This window comes from Orcinus orca, chromosome 11 (genome assembly GCF_937001465.1).
Source record: "Orcinus orca chromosome 11, mOrcOrc1.1, whole genome shotgun sequence".
Taxonomy (NCBI): domain Eukaryota; kingdom Metazoa; phylum Chordata; class Mammalia; order Artiodactyla; family Delphinidae; genus Orcinus; species Orcinus orca.
Genome location: NC_064569.1, coordinates 11,486,095 through 11,509,252, shown reverse-complemented (window position 1 = coordinate 11,509,252; position 23,158 = coordinate 11,486,095). Strand labels below are relative to the sequence as shown.

The 23,158-nt window shown below is 40.6% G+C and overlaps 1 protein-coding gene across 1 annotated transcript in view; it reads left to right on the top strand.

Moving 5' to 3' along the window:
• Positions 1-23,158, top strand: part of PLBD1 (phospholipase B domain containing 1) — a 68,253-nt gene that overhangs the window by 19,655 nt on the left and 25,440 nt on the right. The window contains exons 3-6 of the mRNA XM_049693873.1: positions 11,239-11,322; positions 12,667-12,805; positions 14,951-15,091; positions 15,500-15,644. Of these exons, the coding sequence (XP_049549830.1) occupies positions 11,239-11,322; positions 12,667-12,805; positions 14,951-15,091; positions 15,500-15,644 (509 nt within the window). The remainder of the gene's footprint in view (positions 1-11,238; positions 11,323-12,666; positions 12,806-14,950; positions 15,092-15,499; positions 15,645-23,158) is intronic.

Sequence of the window (23,158 nt, the reverse complement as noted above, 5' to 3'; positions counted from 1 at the left end):
ATGTTGAATGACTAATTGCTGGACTCTGGCTGCTCTTTTTTAAAATTTAAACGAAAAATTCCTGGTTTTGTTTTTATGCCAAATTTTTGTTACCTTACCATACAAGTCCCCTTAATAGGGGACTCTCAGTTTGGAGATGTAGAAAACTTTATAAACTAAATACGATTTAAAAAACATGTTTAAAACTGTATTCAACATGTAAAAATCTGAACTTCTTCTTTTCCCCTATAAATCTTTATTTCGGGATCCACTGGTTTCTGACTGCATTCTTGAAATTGAGTTGCAAGTTTGGAGAAATAATTCAGATTGAAGTTGTGTGAACGTAAATATATTCAATGAAGTCATGCATAAGATACATATGAGTTATTAAGGGAAGCTATGTAACTTGAGTGGAGCATCTCTAATCTGTGTTAGAGATGCTAACATAGATTGAATGTTGAGAGCCTAAGCTTGTCTTCCTTGGACTTTGGCATCAGTACTAGAGAGTTCAGGGAGTTTGACCGAGGAGACTTCTGACAAAAGTGACCCTTCTGTTATTCTTATGTCTCAGGAAAACCTAAGTTTTAACATCTCTCTTTGGGAAGTAGCTTTATCATTTCTGCCTTATTCATAATATAAAGTACTGACCTATCCTTGAGTTCCTTTATCCGTAACCACAAGCTGTGCGGCTAAATAAATAAATAAATGCTACTATGTAAAAAAAAAAAAGAAAAGAAAAAAAGAAAGAAATACAACCAAAACCCAGAAGCTCCTTTTCAGAGGCTGTCATTCTGACTGCATTGCTGAAAAGTCCAATAAGTAGGGGAATTTCTGAATCAGCATGCATTCAAAGGCTCTGCTCTGTGCTTCACTCAAAGCTCAGAACAGTGGGATGTGACCCGGCAAGCTTAAAACAGACCCCTGGCAATGGGTTGGGGAAGAGGGAAGAGACAGAGGTGGTTACCAGTTTCCTGCCTTTCTCTTCTGATATGGTCTAGGAGGTGAAGGCTTACTACACATTCTGTTGCCCAAGAGTTTAATTTGGAGGAAGGAGAAATGCCAAATGGAGTAAAGAATCAGGGCTCACAGAGACAAGAGCTCTGGCAGGGAGATAGGGCAGAGGGGAGGCTGGAAGAATTCATGTGCTTGAGACTCTCAGACCCAAGGCGCCACCCAGGAAGGACTGCACCAATAGGCACCCCGTGCACTGTCTCAACTGAGCAGAGAGGCAGTGAGGCTCCCTCCGAGCGAAGGTATCCAGCATTCTCTGAAGCAAAGCAGAAGAGCTTAAAATGTCAACCCTCTGGAAGTTGTGACTGTAGCCACAAACCAATGGCGGAGAAAGAATACAGGTCATAGGCTAGAGTTTTTTGTTTTCAGCTACACAGGGACAGTTGTATGAGAAGCAATAGCATCTTCATACAGACATCATTTTATCAATTTAAAACATATACTGCTGGGGACTGTTTTGCAAAGGACAATTCCACGTACCAAGACACAGCCTTGGAGCCAGGGCAGAGAAGGTGAGTTTGTGCCAGAGGCCAAAAGAAAGAACTGCCTTGTTTTCCTCTCATCTTGCAGAGCTGCTCAGGCAGCTGCCAAGAGCAGTGGGAAGTATAGGGCTGCCACGTTTTTCCACATCACCACATTTAAAATGCAGTGGTGTGCCTTATATTCTGCCGCACCTCGGGGGGAGATGTGTGAAAGGACGAACATCGTGCGATGAACGACTGAGATAGGCAGATAAGGACGTTGGTTTGACGGCCTCAGAAAATATAATTTGCTTTTACCAACCTATGAAACGCTCGAGAGACCAAATCAAAACACAAAGAAATACGTTCAAATCCTCCATCACTGCCTTCGAAGCACGCAGCAGTTTGTCGCTTCTTTGAGCTTTTACGACACTTTTACGACACCGTCCCGGGCCCGCCCTCCGTCCTGTATCCGGAAGCTCCTGGCGGTGTACCTGCGCGGCTCCTGCAGGGTTATCTCGCCGTGTGCAGCGGAGGCAGATCCACCAGGGCCACAGCCTCGGGTAGGCGTTCACAATTTTCAGGAGCTTCTCTCGCTGTCTTGCTCTTCTTCACACTCTCTTCTCCCTCTTCTTCCACTGCCCCACCCCCGGCCCCTGAGAAGCCCCTCACTGCGTGATGAACCACACAGACATGCATTCCGGAGGGCCCCCTGAGGCTTGCTGTGATGCCCCTTCAGCTTCCCGCACAGCCCCTTCCTAGCATCTCCTAGAACTGTGATTCCTGAGAGCCAGATGCTGCCTCTTCCGTCTCCACCTATCAAAATCCTGCTCAGGGCTTCCCTGGTGGCGCAGTGGTTGAGAGTCCGCCTGCCTATGCAGGGGACACAGGTTCGTGCCCCGGTCCGGGAAGATCCCACATGCCGCGGAGTGGCTGGGCCCGTGAGCCATGGCCGCTGAGCCTGCGCGTCCGGAGCCTGTGCTCTGCAACGGGAGAGGCCACAACAGTGAGAGGCCTGCGTACTGCAAAAAAAAAAAATCCTGCTTAACCTCCAAGACCCATCTCAGATGCTCTCTTCTTTTTGTTTTATGCCTTTTTTTGAAATTACAATATTTTGTATTGTGTGTCAATATGATGCTACATCATATAGCTGTTAGAAATGACCTTTTTTTTTTTTTTTTTTTTTTTGCGGTACGCGGGCCTCTCACTGTTGTGGCCTCTCCCGTTGCGGAGCACAGGCTCCGGACGCGCAGGCTCAGCGGCCATGGCTCACGGGCCCAGCCGCTCCGCGGCATGTGGGATCCTCCCGGACCGGGGCACGAACCCGTGTCCCCTGCATCGGCAGGCGGACTCTCAACCACTGCGCCACCAGGGAAGCCCAGAAATGACCTTTTTAAATACATCTTTATTGGAGTATAATTGCTTTACGATGTTGTGTTAGTTTCTGCTGTACAACAAATTGAATCAGTTATATGATGCTCTCTTCTTGATGAAGCTCTTTCTGATTCCATTTCCACTGGATCAGAGCCCCATCTCTCCCCTCCACCACCTGTTAGTGCCTTGAGGACAGGGTCCCCATCTTATTCATCTTTATATACCCCAGGCGCCTGGCACAGCACTTCTGCCCCCCCCCCACAGTGGTTACTTAACTACACGCTTATGAAGTTTAATTGAATCCTGTTGTTCCTGTTTTATGAGAGATGAATCGGAAGTGTCAGCTACGTATTTCCATGTAATGCATTGTCTAGCAGCCTTGGCCAAATGGAATTTCTGCCTTCATTTTTTTTTAACTCTACTGGGTGGCTCCCTAACAGTTGCGAATTAAGAGTCTCTGATGGCTCACTAATGATGTAAAACCTGATAAGTTGTCATTGATAGTCAATAAAATAAGTCAGGAAACCTTTCTGGAAAGAATGATGATGGGGGGTGTGAGGACCTGGTCTGCTCTAGTTTTTAACAAAGTGGCTGATCTCTTGTGTTGCTGAGGCACATGTAGAAATGACCTCCTCTGGAATTACCTAGCCAGTTTGGATGCCACAATTCAATGCGACTCACCCTCGTTATACTACCTTGTGCGGGGCTCTGGGGATAGAGAGACAGTGGGGAGTGAGTTCCTGAGTACTCTCCCCACTCGTTTTAAGGTAATGTGTTGACACAACAGTTGGTAAAACTATGATGAAAAGAGGTTCTAGCAAGATTATGGCACAAGTAGAGAGACTAGTCAAAGGCGGAACCTTTTTGGGTGTTTGTCTTACCATCAAGAGATACTTCAAGAATCTCCTCCGTACCCCCCAACTTGCTCCTTCTGATATTAGAAACTGAATATGGCTCCAGGTCAAGGCTGTAGCCAAAGCAAAGATAAGTAAGACACAGTCACACCCTCAAAATTATCAAATGACCCATCAGTTGGTAATTATTTGGGACTTAACATGAAGCACAAAATAGTGATGATGATGATGATGATGACGACTAGCACTTATATTTATATATATATATACACACACATACACATATATATATATATATAATTTAAAATATGCCGGGCATTGTTCAAAACATTTTATATATGTTAAATTATTTAATCCACAGCCACGCTGTGAGGTATATATTATTACTATCCCCATATTACTGAGAGAAAACTTGGGCACAGAGAGGTAAAATAAGTAGCTGAAAGTCACAAAGCTAGTTAGCAGCAGCCAGAATTGGAGACCAGCTGTCCAGCTACGGAGTCTGTGCACGTGCACACACATACACAAGTGGATTAATCACAATGGGAAATACTAAAGGAGCCTGATATGGTGTCAGACCCAGGAAGTAGGAAGTTGAAACAACTAGGAAAAAGTAGGAGAGATCACCTGACAAGCACTAAATGATATAGTATTAACATAATGCAAAAAGACGCAGGGAAAAGTAGGTGTCCATATGTCTTTGTGATTGTCACAAAGTGAGTGTGAGAGATGGAAAGATGGGCAAAGTCTCGGCCAACTTAGGAGGAAACTTACTGACTTTACACACCACGGGAGCTGAAACGAAATCTAACACATCCTTGACGTGGAGACTGGTCTTGGCTCTGTTTGATGAGAATTCGGAAGCATGGTGAAGTTGGGAATCCTGCTTATGGTTGTAGAGCCTACAAGGAGTGGATCAAGCTTTGAGTTCAGAATTCAAAGCCTCTGCTCTTATCTGCTGTCCTGTGTTGCTCCAGCACGCAAAGGTATAGGGCCCCAGGCTCAAAGATCAGAGAAGGGCCTCAACCTTCGCAAAGGTATAGGGCCCCAGGCTCAAAGATCAGAGAAGGGCCTCAACCTTCGCAAAGGTATAGGGCCCCAGGTTCAAAGATCAGAGAAGGGCCTCAGCCTTCTCAGGGGACTGTGAATGGATTACGTTCCTCAGGGCCCCTGGGTGGGGCAGGGGCAGGTGAAGCCTCCACTTCTGGTCTCAAGGTGCAGGTTTCTCTTCCGCAGCTCTGAATATCAGAATCAAAAAGTTTAGCCCCTCCCCCTCCCCTCCAAAAAAGAAAGAAAAAATATTAATAATTCTGGCCTAGTTACCCTCTTTTATCTACATCTGTCTTTACCGTTATATGGACCTCCACAGCAACCACCCCCAAGTCAGGATGAATGTTCCTCTGTTTCAGGGTTTCTCAACCTCAGCACTTTTGACGTTTGGGATTGAATTATCCTTTGTTGTGCATTGTAGGAAGTTGAGCGGCATCCCCGGCCTCTACCCACTAGATGCCAGTTGCACCTTCCACCCCCCTATTGTGACAACAAAATATGTCTCCAGACATTGCCAAATGCCCCTTGGAGGGAAAAATCACTCCGGTTGAGAAACAGCCCTATATTGAAATAGACTGAAAAATCGAGAGGATCTGGAGCTCTGGGTGGAGCTGGGCAGGGTGCAGTGATGGAGACTTTAGGTAAAAAGTATGAATTTTTGTATCTTTACCTGAGTGCGCATTGGTAGGTCAATAGCCCGCAAATTATTTTTTCCCAAAACAGAGAACTTTATTTCCATTTAAATCATTTTAATTTTAAGAGCCCATTCCTCCTCGTGGCAGGAAATGTTACCATCGTCATTTCTATAGGGACAAAATATCATTGAAACTGAGTCAATTCAGAATGTTCCAGTCCTCTTCCAAACACTTTTTTCCAGAATGGATTGGTGTTACTGAGGCATCTTGGAGGGAGGGGGGATGTTTAAGCAGTGGTTGTCCTGTGTCCTTCTCTGGCACGTTTACTGAAGTGGAACAGTCTCATTGAGTCTTTAGCTGGGGTGTTTCCCCCACCTGACACCTGATGAGGCTTCCATGGTCTGCCTGGTCTCCAGTTGCAAAATCAATGCCATCGAGGTTGCAGTCGTCACCCCAAGTATAAGTCCTCTGCCCCCAGGAGGTCCATCAACTCCCAATGTCCTCTTATTCCACCCCAGGCCAGACAAGAAAGCCTTTAGCTGCTCCCTGAAACTCATGGAGGGGGGCAGGGGTGCTGCATTTGGCTTCTGAGCCCAGACAGTCCTGGCAGCCATCTCTACTTCCCCAGGCAACCTCGGAGGGAAAACTGAAGGGCTTTTGCTTCCCTAAGCAACTAAATCAAGTCGTCCCACTCACCTGGAGTTTCTGCATTCCATTCACCTGAAATATGAGGCCAGGGCAGAGGGTCCCTTCCCTGTCAGCCACATACCTGTCTAGCTTTATTGCTGTTCTCTCCCTCAGTTTTAGAGATGATAGAAAAGGGGCCAACTTGATAGAAGAATAGGTGTGGCAGCATAAAAGATATATAAACAAAAGTTAAATACGATAATTCAATTTTAAAAAAATATTTACAGATAATTTGAAGGAAAAGCACTCATGAAGTTTGTTGAATTCAAGGACCATAAACTAAAAGATTTCAAAGGATTTTAGTGTTCTTTGCCTCACTGGCAATAAAACTCTATTCGCATCAATTTCAGTTCTGGAAACTATTAGATAGAGATATCTAAAGTTCCACAGTGCTGGGGGCCAAATTCCCATTTTTGGAAGCCGAGTCACCTGCTGCTTACAGTGCTGACCTCTAGGTCGATAAAAAGCATCAAATAAAAACCAGAACTCAGACTTTAGGTAAACTTCCAGTCCAGAGGGTGCAAGGGGCTCACAATTTGACCCACTTTGCTCCAAACTTAGAGCAAATAGTAGATAAAATGTATAGAAAGAGAGCATCATGGTAATATAGCTGGACCCCCCAAACAAGATTAAAGATCTCTTGAACCAGAAATGAAGCAGAAAAGCGCTGGGGTCTGGATCTGCTGGGCCCTTGGCATGAAGCAGGCAGAGACAGCCACCCCGGCTGGTGGGTGAAGACTCTGTGACCTGAGGGAGCTGAATCAAGGCTGGGAAGCAGAAGTAACCTTGCTGCTTTGGACTGTTTGGAAAATAGGAGGCCACAGAATAACTTCTGCTGATGTGCACTCTGGTGTAGAGATTTATAAGAAACCGTGAGCTTGACGGGAGGCGGGGTGGGCAAAAGAACCAAATCATCCATGTGCTGGTTCCAGGACACATATACATGCAGCATTCCATAGGAAAGAAGTCCCCCAAAGCCGCTACAAGACCTGGTTCTCAGGGAGTCTGATGGAAGTACCTAGAAGGAAATGAGAGGCAAGAAAGAGGGAGGGAGAAAGGAAGGGGGTGGGGGGGGAAGAATTTAAGAATGTAAACAAACACATAACTTAAAATGCCTGAATACCAAGTTCAAAAAAGCACAAAGACTTTTTTTTTCTTAAATTCCATATATATGTGTTAGCATACGGTATTTGTCTTTCTCTTTCTGACTTACTTCACTGTGTATGACTGACTCTAGGTCTATCCACCTCACTACAAATAGCTCAATTTCGTTTCTTTTTATGGCTGAGTAATATTCCATTGTATATATGTGCCACATCTTCTTTATCCATTCATCTGATGATGGACACATGAAGAACCTAGGGGTAAGACAGGAATAAAGACACAGACCTACTAGAGAATGGACTTGAGGATATGGGGAGGGGGAAGGGTAAGCTGTGACAAAGTGAGAGAGAGGCATGGACATGTATACACTACCAAACGTAAGGTAGATAGCTAGTGGGAAGCAGCCGCATAGCACAGGGAGATCAGCTCAGTGCTTTGTGACCGCCTGGAGGGGTGGGATAGGGAGGGTGGGAGGGAGGGAGATGCAAGAGGGAAGAGATATGGGAACCTATGTATATGTATAACTGATTCACTTTGTTATAAAGCAGAAACTAACACACCATTGTAAAGCAATTATACTCCAATAAAGATGTAAAAAAAATGATAAAAAAAGCACAAAGAAACTGAATGCTAAGAAAAAGCAAAATCAATGAAGTAAGTCATTAATACACTCCAGATGAATTTTGTAGATGGTTTAACAAAGACTTTAAATATGCTTAAGGTACTCTAAGTTTTAAATGAAGGAAAACTTGGAAATTCCCTGGTGGTCCAGTGGTTAGGACTCTGTGCTTTCACTGCCGAGGGCGCAGGTTCAGTCCCTGGTTGGGGAGCTAGGATCACTCAAGCTGCAGGTCACAACAATGACAACAAAATATATGTATACATACACACACACACACACACACACACACATATATATGAAGGAAAACTTGAAAAATTTATGGAACAAAAAGGAAGAAATAAGACAGGTAGATATTTTAAAAGAACCTGCTTGAAATATCATAAATGAAAATTATGGAAATTAATTTTTTAAAATATCAATAAGTGGGCAAACCCTGGACTAGACCAACTCAGAGAATTAATTTCTGAATCAGACATTAGTATTGAGGGATTTATACAGTACACTGCCCCAAAAGAGAAAGGGGTAAAAATAACGAGAAAGCTGTTATTAAACAGAGAAATTTGATTGAGAAACTCCAACATATGTCTATTAGGAGTCCCAGAAAAAGAAACTGGAGGGAATTGCAGATAAGCAATAGTTGACAGGGTAATAGTGAGAATTGATCAAAATTGAGAAAGACACGAGTCCTTAGTTGGAATACACAGCCTATTAAATTGCTACAACACAGAGGATGAAACTACAGAAATTTGAGGATAAAGGGAATAATTTTAAAAGCTATCAGAAAGAAAAACATTGATTTCAAAGGCATCTCAGCTTGACTGCCAGCATACCTCTCATTAGCAACAATAGACCCAGAAGATGAGGATGATATTTTTAAAGTACTGAGGAAGAATAACTAACTAGAGTTTTAAAACCGTTTAAATTATCCAAGAGCAAGGGCAAAACAAGGATATTTTTAGATATATAAGTTAAAATATTTTACCATTCACAGACTTCTATTAAACTATTATAGGACATACATTAACAAAAATAGCAAGAGGGAACATTTGGGATATAAGGAACAATAGTTAACACAAAAAACAAAGAAGTTAATAAAATTTGATTGTAAAAGTTAAACAATAAAAATTATTTTAATATTTTTTTAATTGAAAAGGTAAAACTAAATCTTCGAACAATAACATGATTGGTGATGTCAATGGGTAAAGCTTGCTAAAATATGTATGATTGGAGGAGGAGAGAAATAGAAAATTCATTTAGATTTTATATAAGAATTCCCTGGCAGTCCGGTGGGTAGGACTCCATGCTTCCATTGCAGTGGGCATGGGTTGATCCCTGGTCGAGGAATTAAGATCCTGCATGCCATGTGGTACTGCCCCCCTAAAAAAAGTCATTTATATTTTATAATAAAATGCATAATAATGAACGTTTTCACAATTTTTAATGATGATCACTAATGGAATAGAAATGCAGCTGACCCTTGAACAATGCTGGGGTTAGAGACGCTGAGTCCTCACCCCCAACCCTGCACAGTCAAAAATCCTCATGTAGACTTATGGTCGGCCCTCCATATCCAAAGAGTATGTATTTGCTGAAAAAATCCATGTATAAGTGGACCCTTGCTGTACAAAGTCATGTTCAAGAGTCAATTGTACATTTTATATAAAGCTTCTAAATTAGCAGAAGTAAAAAGAAGGATAATGAAAATGTTATTTAAACAGAGAAACCATAAAAGAGAGACCAAAAAAAGGGATGGTAAATGGAAAACAGAAGGGACTGCAGAAATAAATCCAAGTATATGAAAATCACAACAGATGTAAATGGGTTATTTTCATCAATTCAAAAACGTTTAATTGAGGAGATGTTGTTCAAGGATACAGACTTGCAACTGGTAGATAAGTCCTGGAGAGCCAACGCACAGCATAGTGATTATAGTCAACAATACTGTATTATAAACCTCAGAGTTTCTAAGAGATTAGATCTTAATTGTTCTTACCACCAAAAAGAAATTACAATTACGTGACATGGTAGAGGTGTTAGCTGATGCTATGGTGATAATCACATTGCAATATATAAATGTATCAAATCATTATACAATGTTGTATGTCAATTATAGCTCACCAAAAATGTTTACTGTATAGCGTATGAGGGACATTTAACTTTTTAAATAAGTTTTTAAAAATCTCAAATAGCCAGTAATGCTGAGGGGAATGGAAATTAAAACACAGAATCATTTCAGATACAAGAGACTGTTGAAAATTTGAAAGTCTGACTGTGCCAAGTGTTGGCGAGGGTAAGGAGCAAGGAGAGATCTAACATGTAGTTGGGGAGAACGTAATTTGGTACAATCACTGTGGAGAACAATTTGGCAGTATCTAGTAACTATAGGTGTATAGAATATTCAACCCAGAAATTCTACTTTTATATGTATATGTATATATACACATACATACTAGAAAAACAAATGTGTAAAAAGAGACATTTACAACAATGAAGTTGCACTGTAATAGCGAAAAATTAAAAACCAGTTAAATGTCTATCATAGGACTGCATAAATGAATTTTTATATAGTCATAACATGGAATACCATCAACACATGAAAAGAATAAGTTTAAACTGCAGATGATAACAGATAATTCTTTTAAAATATCATGTGGAGAAAAATAAGTTAGGGTGGTAGATAGTATGATCTTATTTATATTTGTCCTGAAACATTATTAATAATAATATACATTATTTATGATTAAATATATATATAGAGAGAGATGGTATAAAAATGTGCATGAGAACAATAAATCACTCATTCAAGACTGCAGTTGCCTCTGGGGAGAAGGGAGGACAGTTAGTGTCAGCGGTTGAACTCTATCTTATGTTTTATATCTTTTTTTAAAAATATGAAGCAAATATGGCAAAATATAATGATTTTATATAGTTGGGTAGTGGATACTTGGGTGTTTGTTATATTCTATGCTTTTCTATATGTTGGGAATATTTCCCAATTTTATTTTTTAATTTTTTTAAAATTTATTTATTTTTGGCTGCGCTGGGTCTTCACTGCTGCACGCGGGCTTTCTCTAGTTGCGGCGCGGCGAGCAGGGGCTACTCTTTGCTGCGGTGCGCGGGCTTCTCATTGCGGTGGCTTCTCTTATTGCAGAGACCTGGCTCTAGAGCACAGTCTCAGTAGCTGTGGCTCACAGGCTTAGTTGCTCCACGGCCTGTGGGATCTTCTCGGACCAGGGATTGAACCCTTGTTCCCTGCATTGGCAGGAGGATTCTCAACCATTGCGCCACCAGGGAAGTCCCAATATTTCCCCATTTTAAATTGTGCATTTGATTTATAAAAGAAGATAGGGAAGGTTTGCCATAGGGAACATCCCAGTTAGCCAAAATACTGGGTAATTTACTGTGATGGGAAAATCCAAGAAGAAAAATGGAAATGTAACAATTTTCATCTCTCCTTTCAGACATATGTATGACCACTTCACAAACCTCTACCCACAGCTGATTAAGCAACGTTCCGTGTTGGATAAAGTACAGGAGTTTTTAACGTAAGTATTCCTCTTTCTTTAACGTAAGCTTTCCTCTTCTCATTGCTGTTGAGGCTTCAGGGCTTGAATCTGTCATTTCAAACAGCAATTTCTCCTTCACCAATTTCTTTTCCATCTCTTAGGCAGGACTCTGGAGTAATTCTTGTAGTTAAGTATAGCACCTTTTGGTGATGGCATGAAAACTGGTTGTGGACAAATGCCTTCTAATTTGTGCTCTTTCAGAGGTCAGGTTGAATATCCCATTATCAATTGCTGACGCAGCTAGAGGAAGATCTCACCAGTGCAAGACAGGCAAAGTCAAATCCCCGGATCCCTTCCACCTGGGGGCTCCTCTCCTTGCAGAAATCATTCCTTCTCCCTCTGAAAGGTGCTTCCATTTCATGGACCTGGTGACTCTTCTTAGCTGGGAAGTTAGCTCATATCTAAAGTTATAATTCTTAACATCCTCTGAGAATATTTCCATTTTAGTAAAGTTTTCTGAAGACTAATAATTCTCAATATTCAGAAAATCTGTTTTATATTTGTGGGATGACAGACTATGAGACTAATTTGGGGATAAAGGAGCTCTTGGTTTGGCCCTCCAAATTATATACTAAGCAACCCCTTCATCAGATGCTAAGGTCCTACAGAGCATCTGGGCTAGATCCCATGAAGCAGTGACACTGTATTTTTAAATTGATCTAGAGATAGCCTGAACACATCAGAAATAGCTTTTAGTATACAAATTTATATCAACTCATCCTGCATAAAGTGCAGACAACAAAAAGAGAAGAGAGAATGAAAGGACTATTAAAAAAAAAAGACTTTTTCCTAGGACAGAGGCATTGAGGCTGTTATTAGCGACAACTGGAATAGGGCAAACCATAAACTATGAAAATGATCTGAGAGAAATACAGACAAATACAAACCACCCTGTCCTTAAGAGCTTTTGTTTTTTTCCTGTTGTTTATCACTTCTATCTACAAAGTAAAGTTAATCAACTTGTCCTTACCGATTTAGTGAAACATGATTTTATATAAGATATATTTGAACCAGTCTATCCTCAACTTTCTTAGGTCTCAGTATCACAGATAAGTAAATATTACACCTGTGTTTCTAGATAGTTCTAGATAGAGCATGGGGGAAGTTATAATGGAAGAGTCATAGTCCTTGGGAGAAATTAAAAATCACTTAGGATTTGCTCTGATATCCTTTCAAAGTGATTGGAATGTTATAAGATCCAGAATTTAAATTATACTAGCTAACATAAGTATCTGAATATATAATCTCTAAATACCTGGGTTTAATTTGGCTTTGGATGAACAACCATGGAGACCTCTAGTACAAATCTAATTTGTCTTCCAGGAAGCAAGATCAGTGGGCCCGGGATAACATCAAAAATTACAAGGATGACCCGTTTTGGAGACACACAGGCTATGTTATGGCACAAATGGATGGGCTATATGTAGGGGCAAAGAAGAGGGCTACAGTAGAAGGAACAAAGAAGGTAAGATGTTTTAAAAGCTACTCAGGATTTATATGGTATGGCAAGAATATTGAAAATTATCTTTAAAATTATTGATACATTCCAATTAAGGAGAAGATCAAATTAGGACTAGAGAATAAATTTCTTGCACAGAAGAACTGTCTTATCTATCTCATTGCTAGCACCTGACTCAGTGTCAGGTTAACTCACAAATAAACCAGCTTGTTTCTGTGTTCTTTCAGTCTCATTCATGCTATTCTCTGGGGTAGGTTAAAGAGCCCCATATGAATGTACTGGCTATTTAATTAACCTAATAAAGCAAGTGTTTTAGACAATATGTTTGTTAAGAAAAATGTCTAAGTTTTATAAAATGTACAATAATATTCTATGATTATATATTATTATATATTATTATGTATAATATTCTATTTTTTAAAAACTGTGAGGTGGGTAATAGGAGTTTATTATTTTTCCTTAAACTGTGCATATACATCTTTATTCTTTCATATGTATGGTATCATTCTTAATTTTTAAAATAAAGGCAAAATATTTAAAAGCAAATTACAAACTGAAAGATATATTGCAATTCATCTCGGAGACAATGAACTAATCTCTCTAATACTTAAAGAACTCTTAAAAGTAGGTAAACAAGAATAACCTGGTAGAAAAACAGATAAATCACATTCACAGTTCACAAAAAATAAATCCAAAGATTTTTAAACATATGCTCAGCAGTGCTCATAGTAGAAGAAATGCCAGTATAAACTACAATGAGATACTGTTTTTCACCTATCAAACTGGAAATAAACTAATTGTTTAATATGTTGTTAGGCTGTAATAGTATAATTGAAATAAGCCCTATGAAGACAATTTGGAAATATCTATTAAAATCAAAATCATTTCTAGAGCTCTGTCCCACACACAGACTCACACACATACAAAATGATGTGTCCAAGTCTGACTATTGTTACATTATTTATATTAGCAAAAGACTAGAAACCACCTGAAAGTCTACCAATAAAATACTGGTTAAAAATATTATAATGCATCCATTCACTGGAATACTATTTAAAAGAATGAGGAAGATTTTTATATCAAATATGGAAAGGTCCCCAAGATATGAAAAGATATTAAGAGAAAAAACTCAAGGTGAAGAGAAGTACATATAACACACTATCGTTTATGTTAAAAAATGTATTTGTAAGACATTTTTAGAAGTCTAGATATACGCAAGAACCAATAAAAGTGGTAGTAAGCTGGAGACAGGGTGGGTCTTGAGTGAACAGAGGATAGGAATGAAGAGAATTTCCACTATAGATCTTATAATTAAAAAAAATATTGAATAATGAATGGATTACTTATTCAAAAACAAAACAAAGAGAATGTTTATATAAATAAATAATCAGGTGTTTTTTTTTTTTCTTGCTTTTGCTTTTGTTAAAATTGTCATGTGTATTTGTCTTCTCACCACCTCTGCCCGAAAACCAATTTGTTTGTAGATGCCTAGTCCTGGGCGACTCTGGTGGTTTGAATCTTGCTGGAGCAGTGCTCTCTAGTTAACACAGAGTTCATGTTCAAGCCTGATAATTGCTTCAGGTTTAATGCTGTCAAGTCTGTTAGTCCTGTTTTAAACATACGATCAAAATCAAAAGCACCTTAGTTGAATATTTTCGCTGTAAAGCAGTGCTTCTCAGCTTAGGATGACTTCTCACCAGAGGACATTTTGCAATGCCTAGACATTTTGGGTTGTCAAAATTGGGAGGGTGCTACTGATATCTAGTGGGTAGAGGCCAGGGATGCTGCTAAACTTCCTACAATGCCCAGCCCCCCTGCCCAACAGGAAAGACTTATTTGGCCCCAAATATCACTAGTGCCAAGACTGAAAAAACCTGCTGTAGAGGAATGCAAGCAGAGGGCTCTGTTTATTTCACTCTCATAGGACCCACTCCCCAAATCTGTGGCTAACAGGCTAAAATGTCTCACAAACTATAAAGTAATAAAAATCATTTTATAAACTACAATAAAATCTAGTGTATCTGTAACATTAGGGAACCTTCACGAAGGAATAATGTAATGGATACCTAGCAACAGGAGCCCTCACAATAGAAAATGACATCTGAGTGTCTGAAATCAATGTTAAGTGCAGTCTCTCTCTTTTCCCAGCCCATGACCCTGTTCCAGATTCAGTTCCTGAATGCTGTTGGAGATCTGCTGGACCTGATTCCCTCACTTTCTCCCACAAAAAACTCCGGCCTGGAGGCTTTTAAGAGATGGGACATGGGACATTGCTCTGCTCTTATTAAGGTGAGACATGCGACAGCCTTTCTCTTCGTCCTTCTTCTGGTCCATATGGACTTTTTCTATATGTCACCCAAGTATGGTAACATCTCATCACTCCCAGCTATAGTTATATATCAGCTCATGGGTTCCTCTGTCATAGAAGTTAAGAACTAGAAGGAACTGATGGAGGGAATTGGATGTACGTGATGTTACCCGTTTCTTCCATCATTTTTCCCATGCTCTATGTACCTGCCACTCCCACCATCCAGAATCTTCCATTTTGGAAGCGAGGACAGACTCTGTTTTGTGCACATTAAAGGTTAATTTTCCAGTAACAAAAACAGCAGTAAACGCCTTAATAGACATAATCCCTCTACACTTCCTACATTTGTAGTCAGTTATCTGTATACTTCACTATGATTCTGGCTATAGGTTCTTCCTGGATTTGAGAACATCTTTTTTGCTCACTCAAGCTGGTACACGTATGCTGCCATGCTCAGGATATATAAACACTGGGACTTCAACATCATTGATAAAGACACCAGGAGTAGTCGCCTCTCTTTCAGCAGTTACCCAGGTAAATAAATTTAGAGAGACATCTGAGTACTCTGAGTACTATTTCAGGATAAAACCTTAGTGATTTAACTGGAATGGAAGAAGAAATGTTTAGTGATTAGCATACATTAATCAAAATTGGTTTTTAGAGTGCTATGAAATATAGCTCTAATACTTGTATTTAATAGAATGTCATAAACTATGTTAATAGGGTTGACAAAACTTCACTTCAACAAATGCCAATTGAGTATTTAAGCACAAGGCACTGGCCTAGGCTCTGCAGTAGAATCAAAGATGAACGAGGCAGATCCTGTCTCAGCATCTCCTTGAGAGCCTGTCTCCAGTTCTCTTTTTTTATGATTTCTTTTTTTTAATTGGAGTGTAGGTGATTTATGCATTTCTCTTATTCTTTGCAATATCCACAGCAGTTTACCTAGTATGTGGCACCTAGTACTTAATAAATTTTTGCTGAATGGATGGGTGAATGAATGTACAAGCTTATAGATCTTACACAGACAAGATAAGTACTATACAGATAAGAACAATATTATTACTGGATACTGTTTAGGCTACAAAAGAAGTGTAAGAAATGTTGTGAGTATTCAAAATAGGGACAACTCACATCTGATTGTTGGGAAAAGGAAAAAGGTGGACATTTGAGATGAACCATGAGCGATGACTATAGAGTTTGAGCAGGTAGAGATGAATGGGAAAGATGGTCTTTGTAGAGTTGGGATTGCAAACTCCTATACCTAAAGGAGACAGAAGATGATGCAAATGAATAAAGGGGCTGGTATAAGAAAATAGAAATGGAAACAATTGTAGCAAATACATGGTCCACTGACAGGGAGCCAGTCAGTTCCCACTGACTATTGTCACCCAGCCATGTGGAGATCAGTATTTCCATGTCCTCTAGCTTCTCAAGAGAGAAATATGGATTTGAAAAACAAAACCCCAAAACGTGTGTCTGCTAGCTGGAATTGCCCTCAACTGCAGGTTTGCAACCTCTTCAGGAAACATTATGAGCAAAGGCAAGGGGGAAATTCTTACCAAACATCTAAGTGTCCAATGCAGATGTGATGTGGACACTTTTGACCTTTAATTACATATATGCAACTTACAGGGCGGTTATACCAACCACCTGTCATATCTAGCTTTGTAAGAGTATTTGTGTCAGAGTATTATTGTCCCTTCTGGCACTGTTGTTCTTGATAATATTAACATCACCCTATTGGGAATTCTGACCAGGGGAATAAAGTGATGTCTTTCTGTCCTTGTGACCTGATCCTTCCTTTGAGACCACTTTGATTTCATCTTTGTCGTAGTTTGCTTAATTGTTTTAGTACTGAGGGGGACTGAGAACTCCTTTCTCCAAGTTAAACTGTGCTTTGATTCTTCTGTGTTCCTTTGCACTGAAATGTAACGACGGCAAGATACTGAGACAGTCAAATATTCGTACTCTTCCTCTTGTTTGTGATAGAATGCAAAGTCCAGCTGTTACCTGAAACTTTTGCTTTGAAATCTCTGCAGAATGGTGTTCTTCCATAGTCTTAATAGTCTTGAATCCCAAAGGTAGTGGTGGAGAAGGACATGGAGGGATTTCCTGTGAAACTTTTGACCTTGCTCATATTTGCATATATATCTTCCAGAATAGATAGATTTAGAAGTAGACATATAGATAATAGAGCTCTTTAGAGCAATTAAACTGAGAGAAAACAAAAGACTTTTTTTTTTTTTTTAACTCCAAGATGTTTTTGCAGGAGCCAGTGGAGCAATGTCATTCATAATTTCTCTAACTGGACTGCTTTGTTCTCAACAGCAAACATGTAGAATTTTATTTATATTACAAAGAATTGTTTAGTTATGGGAGCAGCCACACGGAATTCATCGCATAGATATAAAACTAAGCTTTACCATGAACTTTATGCCATGTGTATGTGCTGTTGATGCCAGAAATAAGCTAGGTGACTTGTTGTTTTTCTTTGGTGCAGGAGTACCGTGATAGATTGAGTGGGTTAGGAGCATGGTGTCAGTTTTGTATTCAAAGGGGCAGGACCTGGAGGCTCTTCCTGATACAGACAAGGATATTAAGAGTTATTGAGTCAGAACCGATAGATCAAGTCATGATATAATTTATTCAGCTACAATTTTCTATTAAAATGTCCTAAGCAGAGTATTTGTGATGAAAAACAGGACAAATGCAGCCCCTATTCTAACAAACTTTACATTCTGGTGAAAAATAGACACAAATAAAAAAGCAATGACTAAAGTGTGATTTGGGTAATAATAGAGAAGCCTAGTTTGGGGATGAATAGATAGCTTTTAAGAGAAAGTAAAATTTATGTTGAGACACAAAGGCCAGTATAAATTCCCTGGGATAATGGGGTGATAGAATGTTCCCTGTGGAACAAGCAGCACATGTAAAGGCCTATGGGCAAGAGGAAGTGCGGAGAAGGCCAGGGAGAGGGAATGAAGGGCAGTGCAAGACCATTAAAATGACAAGTGAAAGTGACATTAATAGATTTGCATTTTAGAATTACAAAATGTCTGGCCCACGAGAGGAGGACTGGAGAGGCTTCCCACAGAACATGGAGAAGCCTGAGGCAACAGTCCAGGCAACTCAAACCACATAAAGTTTTGCAGATGGTCAGTCAATATACGGATGGAAGATTGATATTGTAATAGTGTTCCTGTTGTCCTTGCCAGAATCCTTGAGGGATAATTGCCTAATAAGAATTGTTGGAAGGGCACTCCCAAAACTGTACTCCAGCATAGAATAGGAGGAACAATAGTAATCCTTCACAATACATTCATCAATATTGCAAAAGGATCTGCAGACCCCAGCTCACCCAGGCTTATCTAAGCCAGTCTCATGGGACTCACGAGAGTCCCAGCTGACTCCGTAAAAATACAGGTAGTTATTCAAGGAGATATATATATATATATATATGTATATATATATATATATAAAATATATATAAAATATAATATATATATATATAATATAATAACCTCCATCTTAATCTGGAAAGGATTTAAGGTGGGGTCCAAGGTGGCAGAGTAGGAAGATTCTGAACTCACCTGCTCTCACAGGCACACTAAATCTACAGCTACATTTGGATCATTTCCCTCTGAAAAAGATCTGAAAATGAAATGAACTGATTCCCACAACAGAGAATGAAAGGACCACACTGAGACAGGTAGGAGAGGTAGAGACATGGTCTTGCAAAAGACCCCACTTTGTTGTGTGCAGCAACACGCGATAAGGAGGGATCTCATGAGACAGGTGCTTCTCCAGGAGGAGCAAGGGATTGGTGACGCCCACCAGGCACCCCAGCCCCTGCGATCCGCACCAGAATGATGAGCTCCCAAAACGTCTGGCTTAGAAACCCAACGGGGCTGATGTCCAAGGGTACCAAAGTGCTATAGGAAACTGAGATTCCCCCAGTAAAGGATTTGCATGTGGTCTTCCACACCCCAAGACCCAGCAAAATAACAACAGCTTGGAAAGTGCCAAATGTGAGGAAGATTCATTTGCCCATCTAAAGGCTGGAGGGGCCGGGGACAACCGAAACGGTCTGCAGGCAGAGGCGCTGGCGGAAGCCATTGGCGCATTCTCCACCTAGCGCGCTAGCACAGGTGGGTGAGCCTGGATGCAACACCCTCCCACTGCCTAGCGAAGCAGGCAGGGGTGAGTGGTCGTTGCAGTGTCCTACTTCCTTGCTGAAGTCTGCACATGCAGTGGTTGCAACACTCCCCTGCCCCCTGGCGGGGGCTGAAGAACTGCCTTCCTGAAGCCAGTGAGCGGGCCCCATCCCCTCCACTCTCCAGCTGCCCTGCTAAAGCCAGTGAGCACATTCAGTCCACATAGGGGACACCTCTTGATCTCCCGGCCTTGCTGGCCAGAGGCCCTGGCATTCCTGAGCTCCACAGGATGGTAACGATCAGAAAGACAGCTCTTGGCAGGCTACCACGCCCAGGGCACTGCACAGACAGCAAGCTGAAATAAAACCCAAGTATCCCTGTGAAAAAGACCTATTTACTTAGCCTGATGCTTCAGCTTCAGACAGACTTCAGGTTTCCCACGCATCTAGAGGCTAAGGAGACATTGCCAGGAGACATAAGCTGGGAGACACCATCCTTGTACATCCCCTTGGCCTCACTACAGCTCGGCAACACTTCCCAGGTAAAAAGCTTATTCACTTGTCTGGAGCCCCAGTTTTTGCAACTGTCACTAGGCCCTAGGCTGCCAAAGGTCACGCTTACCCTTGGGCTTAAGCGTCTACTTTCACCTGTGTTCTCAGTGCAATGCTGCTTCCTTTCTACCCAAGGGCAGCAGGGGAGGTGACAAGTGAGCTTTACTCTGTATGCTCCCCCACTGACCCCTGTGGCAGTCACGGCACCCCCTGCAGGCTCTGCACCACGTGTTCAGCAGTGCTGTGGGGAGGGCTGGCCCTGGCCCCTAAAAGGGCTTTAAAAACCTTGCTTTCGGGCTTCCCTGATGGTGCAGTGGTTGAGAGTCCGCCTGCCGATGCAGGGAACACGGGTTTGTGCCCCGGTCCAGGAAGATCCCACATGCCGCGGAGCGGCTGGGCCCGTGAGCCATGGCCGCTGAGCCTGCACGTCCAGAGCCTGTGCTCCGCAACGGGAGAGGCCACAATAGTGAGAGGCCCGCGTACCTTGCTTTCTAACACAACCAGGCCTTTGTAACAGATCTCATGCCTCCAGCTGATGAGGTGACTTCCTGCTTTCACGAGTCGGTTACAAGTTGGATGGATATTCTGTGGAGCAGCTGAGACTGCTCTTCTGCCTCTTGCCTCAGGCTTCTCACCTCTCCTACCCACAGGTGGGAGTGTATCAAAGGTAGGGGTATAGGCAGCATGGATAGAGATCACATTCTAGGAGAGCACTGATTATAGCATAAGAAGTCTGAGAGAAGACAGACAAAAGTTGGAAATACGTTGATGTATGTTTACTCTATAAAATTCTGAATGTAATTAATGACCAGGAAAAGAATTATCATTTACATTTTTCTTAATACTGTGGGTAAGACTTGCCATTGTGGTCATGATTAACAAAGCACAGTAATGATTTCTGAGACAGTCATTAGAATTCAGTATTCACAGGCGACATGATAAACGTTGCAGAGTCATTAAGTAAATGGTGTTAAGGAACTGCAGAGGCAAAGAAATCTATGTTGTTTCAGTGCAAACAGGTTACAAAGAGTCATGGCTTTGAGAGTAATAATAGTATTGCTGCTTTTTTCTCATGAAGGGAGATATAAAATTTTCCAGAAATAATGTATCGGACTATAAAGAATACAAAGAGGTGGTACCTGGACATTACAAAGCATCTTCACATACACTGATTGGATGATAGACAAATACATTAGTATGTTTCTCTACTCATTATTCTAAATCTTCATTAGTAAATCCCTACACTTCACATGGGCCCTTGAATTTTGTCATCTATTTCTTAATCCAATTGTTTATTTAGGCAGGGGCCCTGCAAAAATTACTTGCCTGAAGCTCTGAATACTCTTAAGAAAGGTGGCCCTGTATTATTGAAGCAAAAAAAGAAGGTTTTGAATAGCCGTGGTCTGTTTTACCTAAGAGGTGATAGGGCAAAGAAAGATAAAAGCCCTGGCTAGTCCTCTGCCAGGATACTGTATACAGACAACTCTTGATTTGGCTATGCAGTCAAGAATCCCATAGGGAATGACGGCATTGAAAAGGTGGGCATTACCACTGCATGAACACTGCAGTGCAGAGATCTCCTTACCATCAAAAAGAACACAAATAACAAATGTTGGCAAGGGTGTTGAGAAAGGGAACCCTCGTACACTGTTGGTGGGAATGTAAATTGCTGCAGCTACTGTGGAAAACGTTATGGAAGTTTCTCAGAAAACTAAAAATACAACTACCATATGACCCAGGAATTCCACTCCTGGGTATATATCTGAAAAGAACAATGACACTAACTTGAAAAGATACATGCACCCCAATGTTCATAGCAGCATTATTTACAATAGCCAAGACATGGAAGCACCCTAAGTGTCCATCAACAGATGAATGAATAAAGAAGATGTGGTATATATATACAATGGAATATTACTCAGCCATAATAAAGAATGAAATCTTGCCATTTGCAGCAACATGGATGGACTTGGAGGGCGTTAACACTAAGTTAATTATTTCACTTATGTCAGACAGAGAAAGACAAATACTATGTGATATCACTTATGTGGAATCTAAAAAATACAACAAACTACTGAATTTAACAAAAAAGAAGCAGACTCACAGATATAGAGAACAAACTAGTGGTTACCAGTGGAGAGGTGGGGGAGGGGTTTATAGGGTAGGGGGAATGGGAGGTACAGACTATTGGGTATAAGATAGGCTACAAGGATGTATTGTACAACATGGGGAATATAGCCAATATTTTGTAATAACTGTAAGTGGAATGTGACCTTTAGAAATTGTATTAAAAAATAAAAATAAATAAAATTTGTTCATGTCAAGAAAAAGATCTACTGATTTCCATTGCATTGAAGGTTTAAGTCAATCAGAGATAATCAACCTGTCAGTAATACTGAGTCTTCCAACCCACAAATATTGTTTCTCTATTTATTTAGATCTTCTTTAATTTGAGCGATGTTTTGTAGTTTTTAGTATATGGGTCTTACATACCTTAAATTAATTTGAATCCTAAATGATTTTTGATGCTACTGTAATCAGAATCAATTTTTTATTCCTTTTTCCAATTGTTCATTGCTTGTATATATGCATTAGTTATCTATCGCTACGTAACAAATCACCCCCAAAATTAGTGACTTGAAATGACAATAACCATTTAGTATCTCATAGTCTCTATGGATAAGGAACTTAGATAGGGCCCAGTGAGGAGAGCTTGTCTCTACTTCACTATATCTGGAGTTTTAGCTGAAGACTCAGAGACTGAGGGGCTGAAATCTCTGGTAACTTAACTAAAGCTAAAGGATGTACTTCCAAGGTGACTCACTTCCATGGTCATGAAGATGGTGCTGGGAAATTGATTCCCCTCCATGGGCCTCTTCACAGGACTGCTCAAGTATCCTCAGGACAGGATTCCTGGTTTCCCCCAGACCAAGTGATCTGAAAGAACACGGCAGAGACAGCAATACCTATTATGACCTAGTCTCAGAAGTCATATACTCTCACTTCCACCACATTCTATTTGTTAGAAGGAAGTTATTTTGATCAGCCCACATTCAAGAAAAGGAAATTAGAATCTATCATTTAAAGGGAAAATTGTCAAGGAATTTGTGGAAAGTTAAACACCACCACAATATAGAAATATATTTTTTTGTATATTGTTCTCTAAGTTAATGTATCAATCTAATAGCTTTTTTGTAGATTTCTTGGGATTTTTCTAGATACATAATCAGGCCATCTTTGCATAAAGACAGTATTACTTCTCTCTTACCTTGTATGTCTTTGTTTTCTTTCATGAATGTACTGGATAAGACCTCCAGGACACCGTAGACTAGAAGTGGCA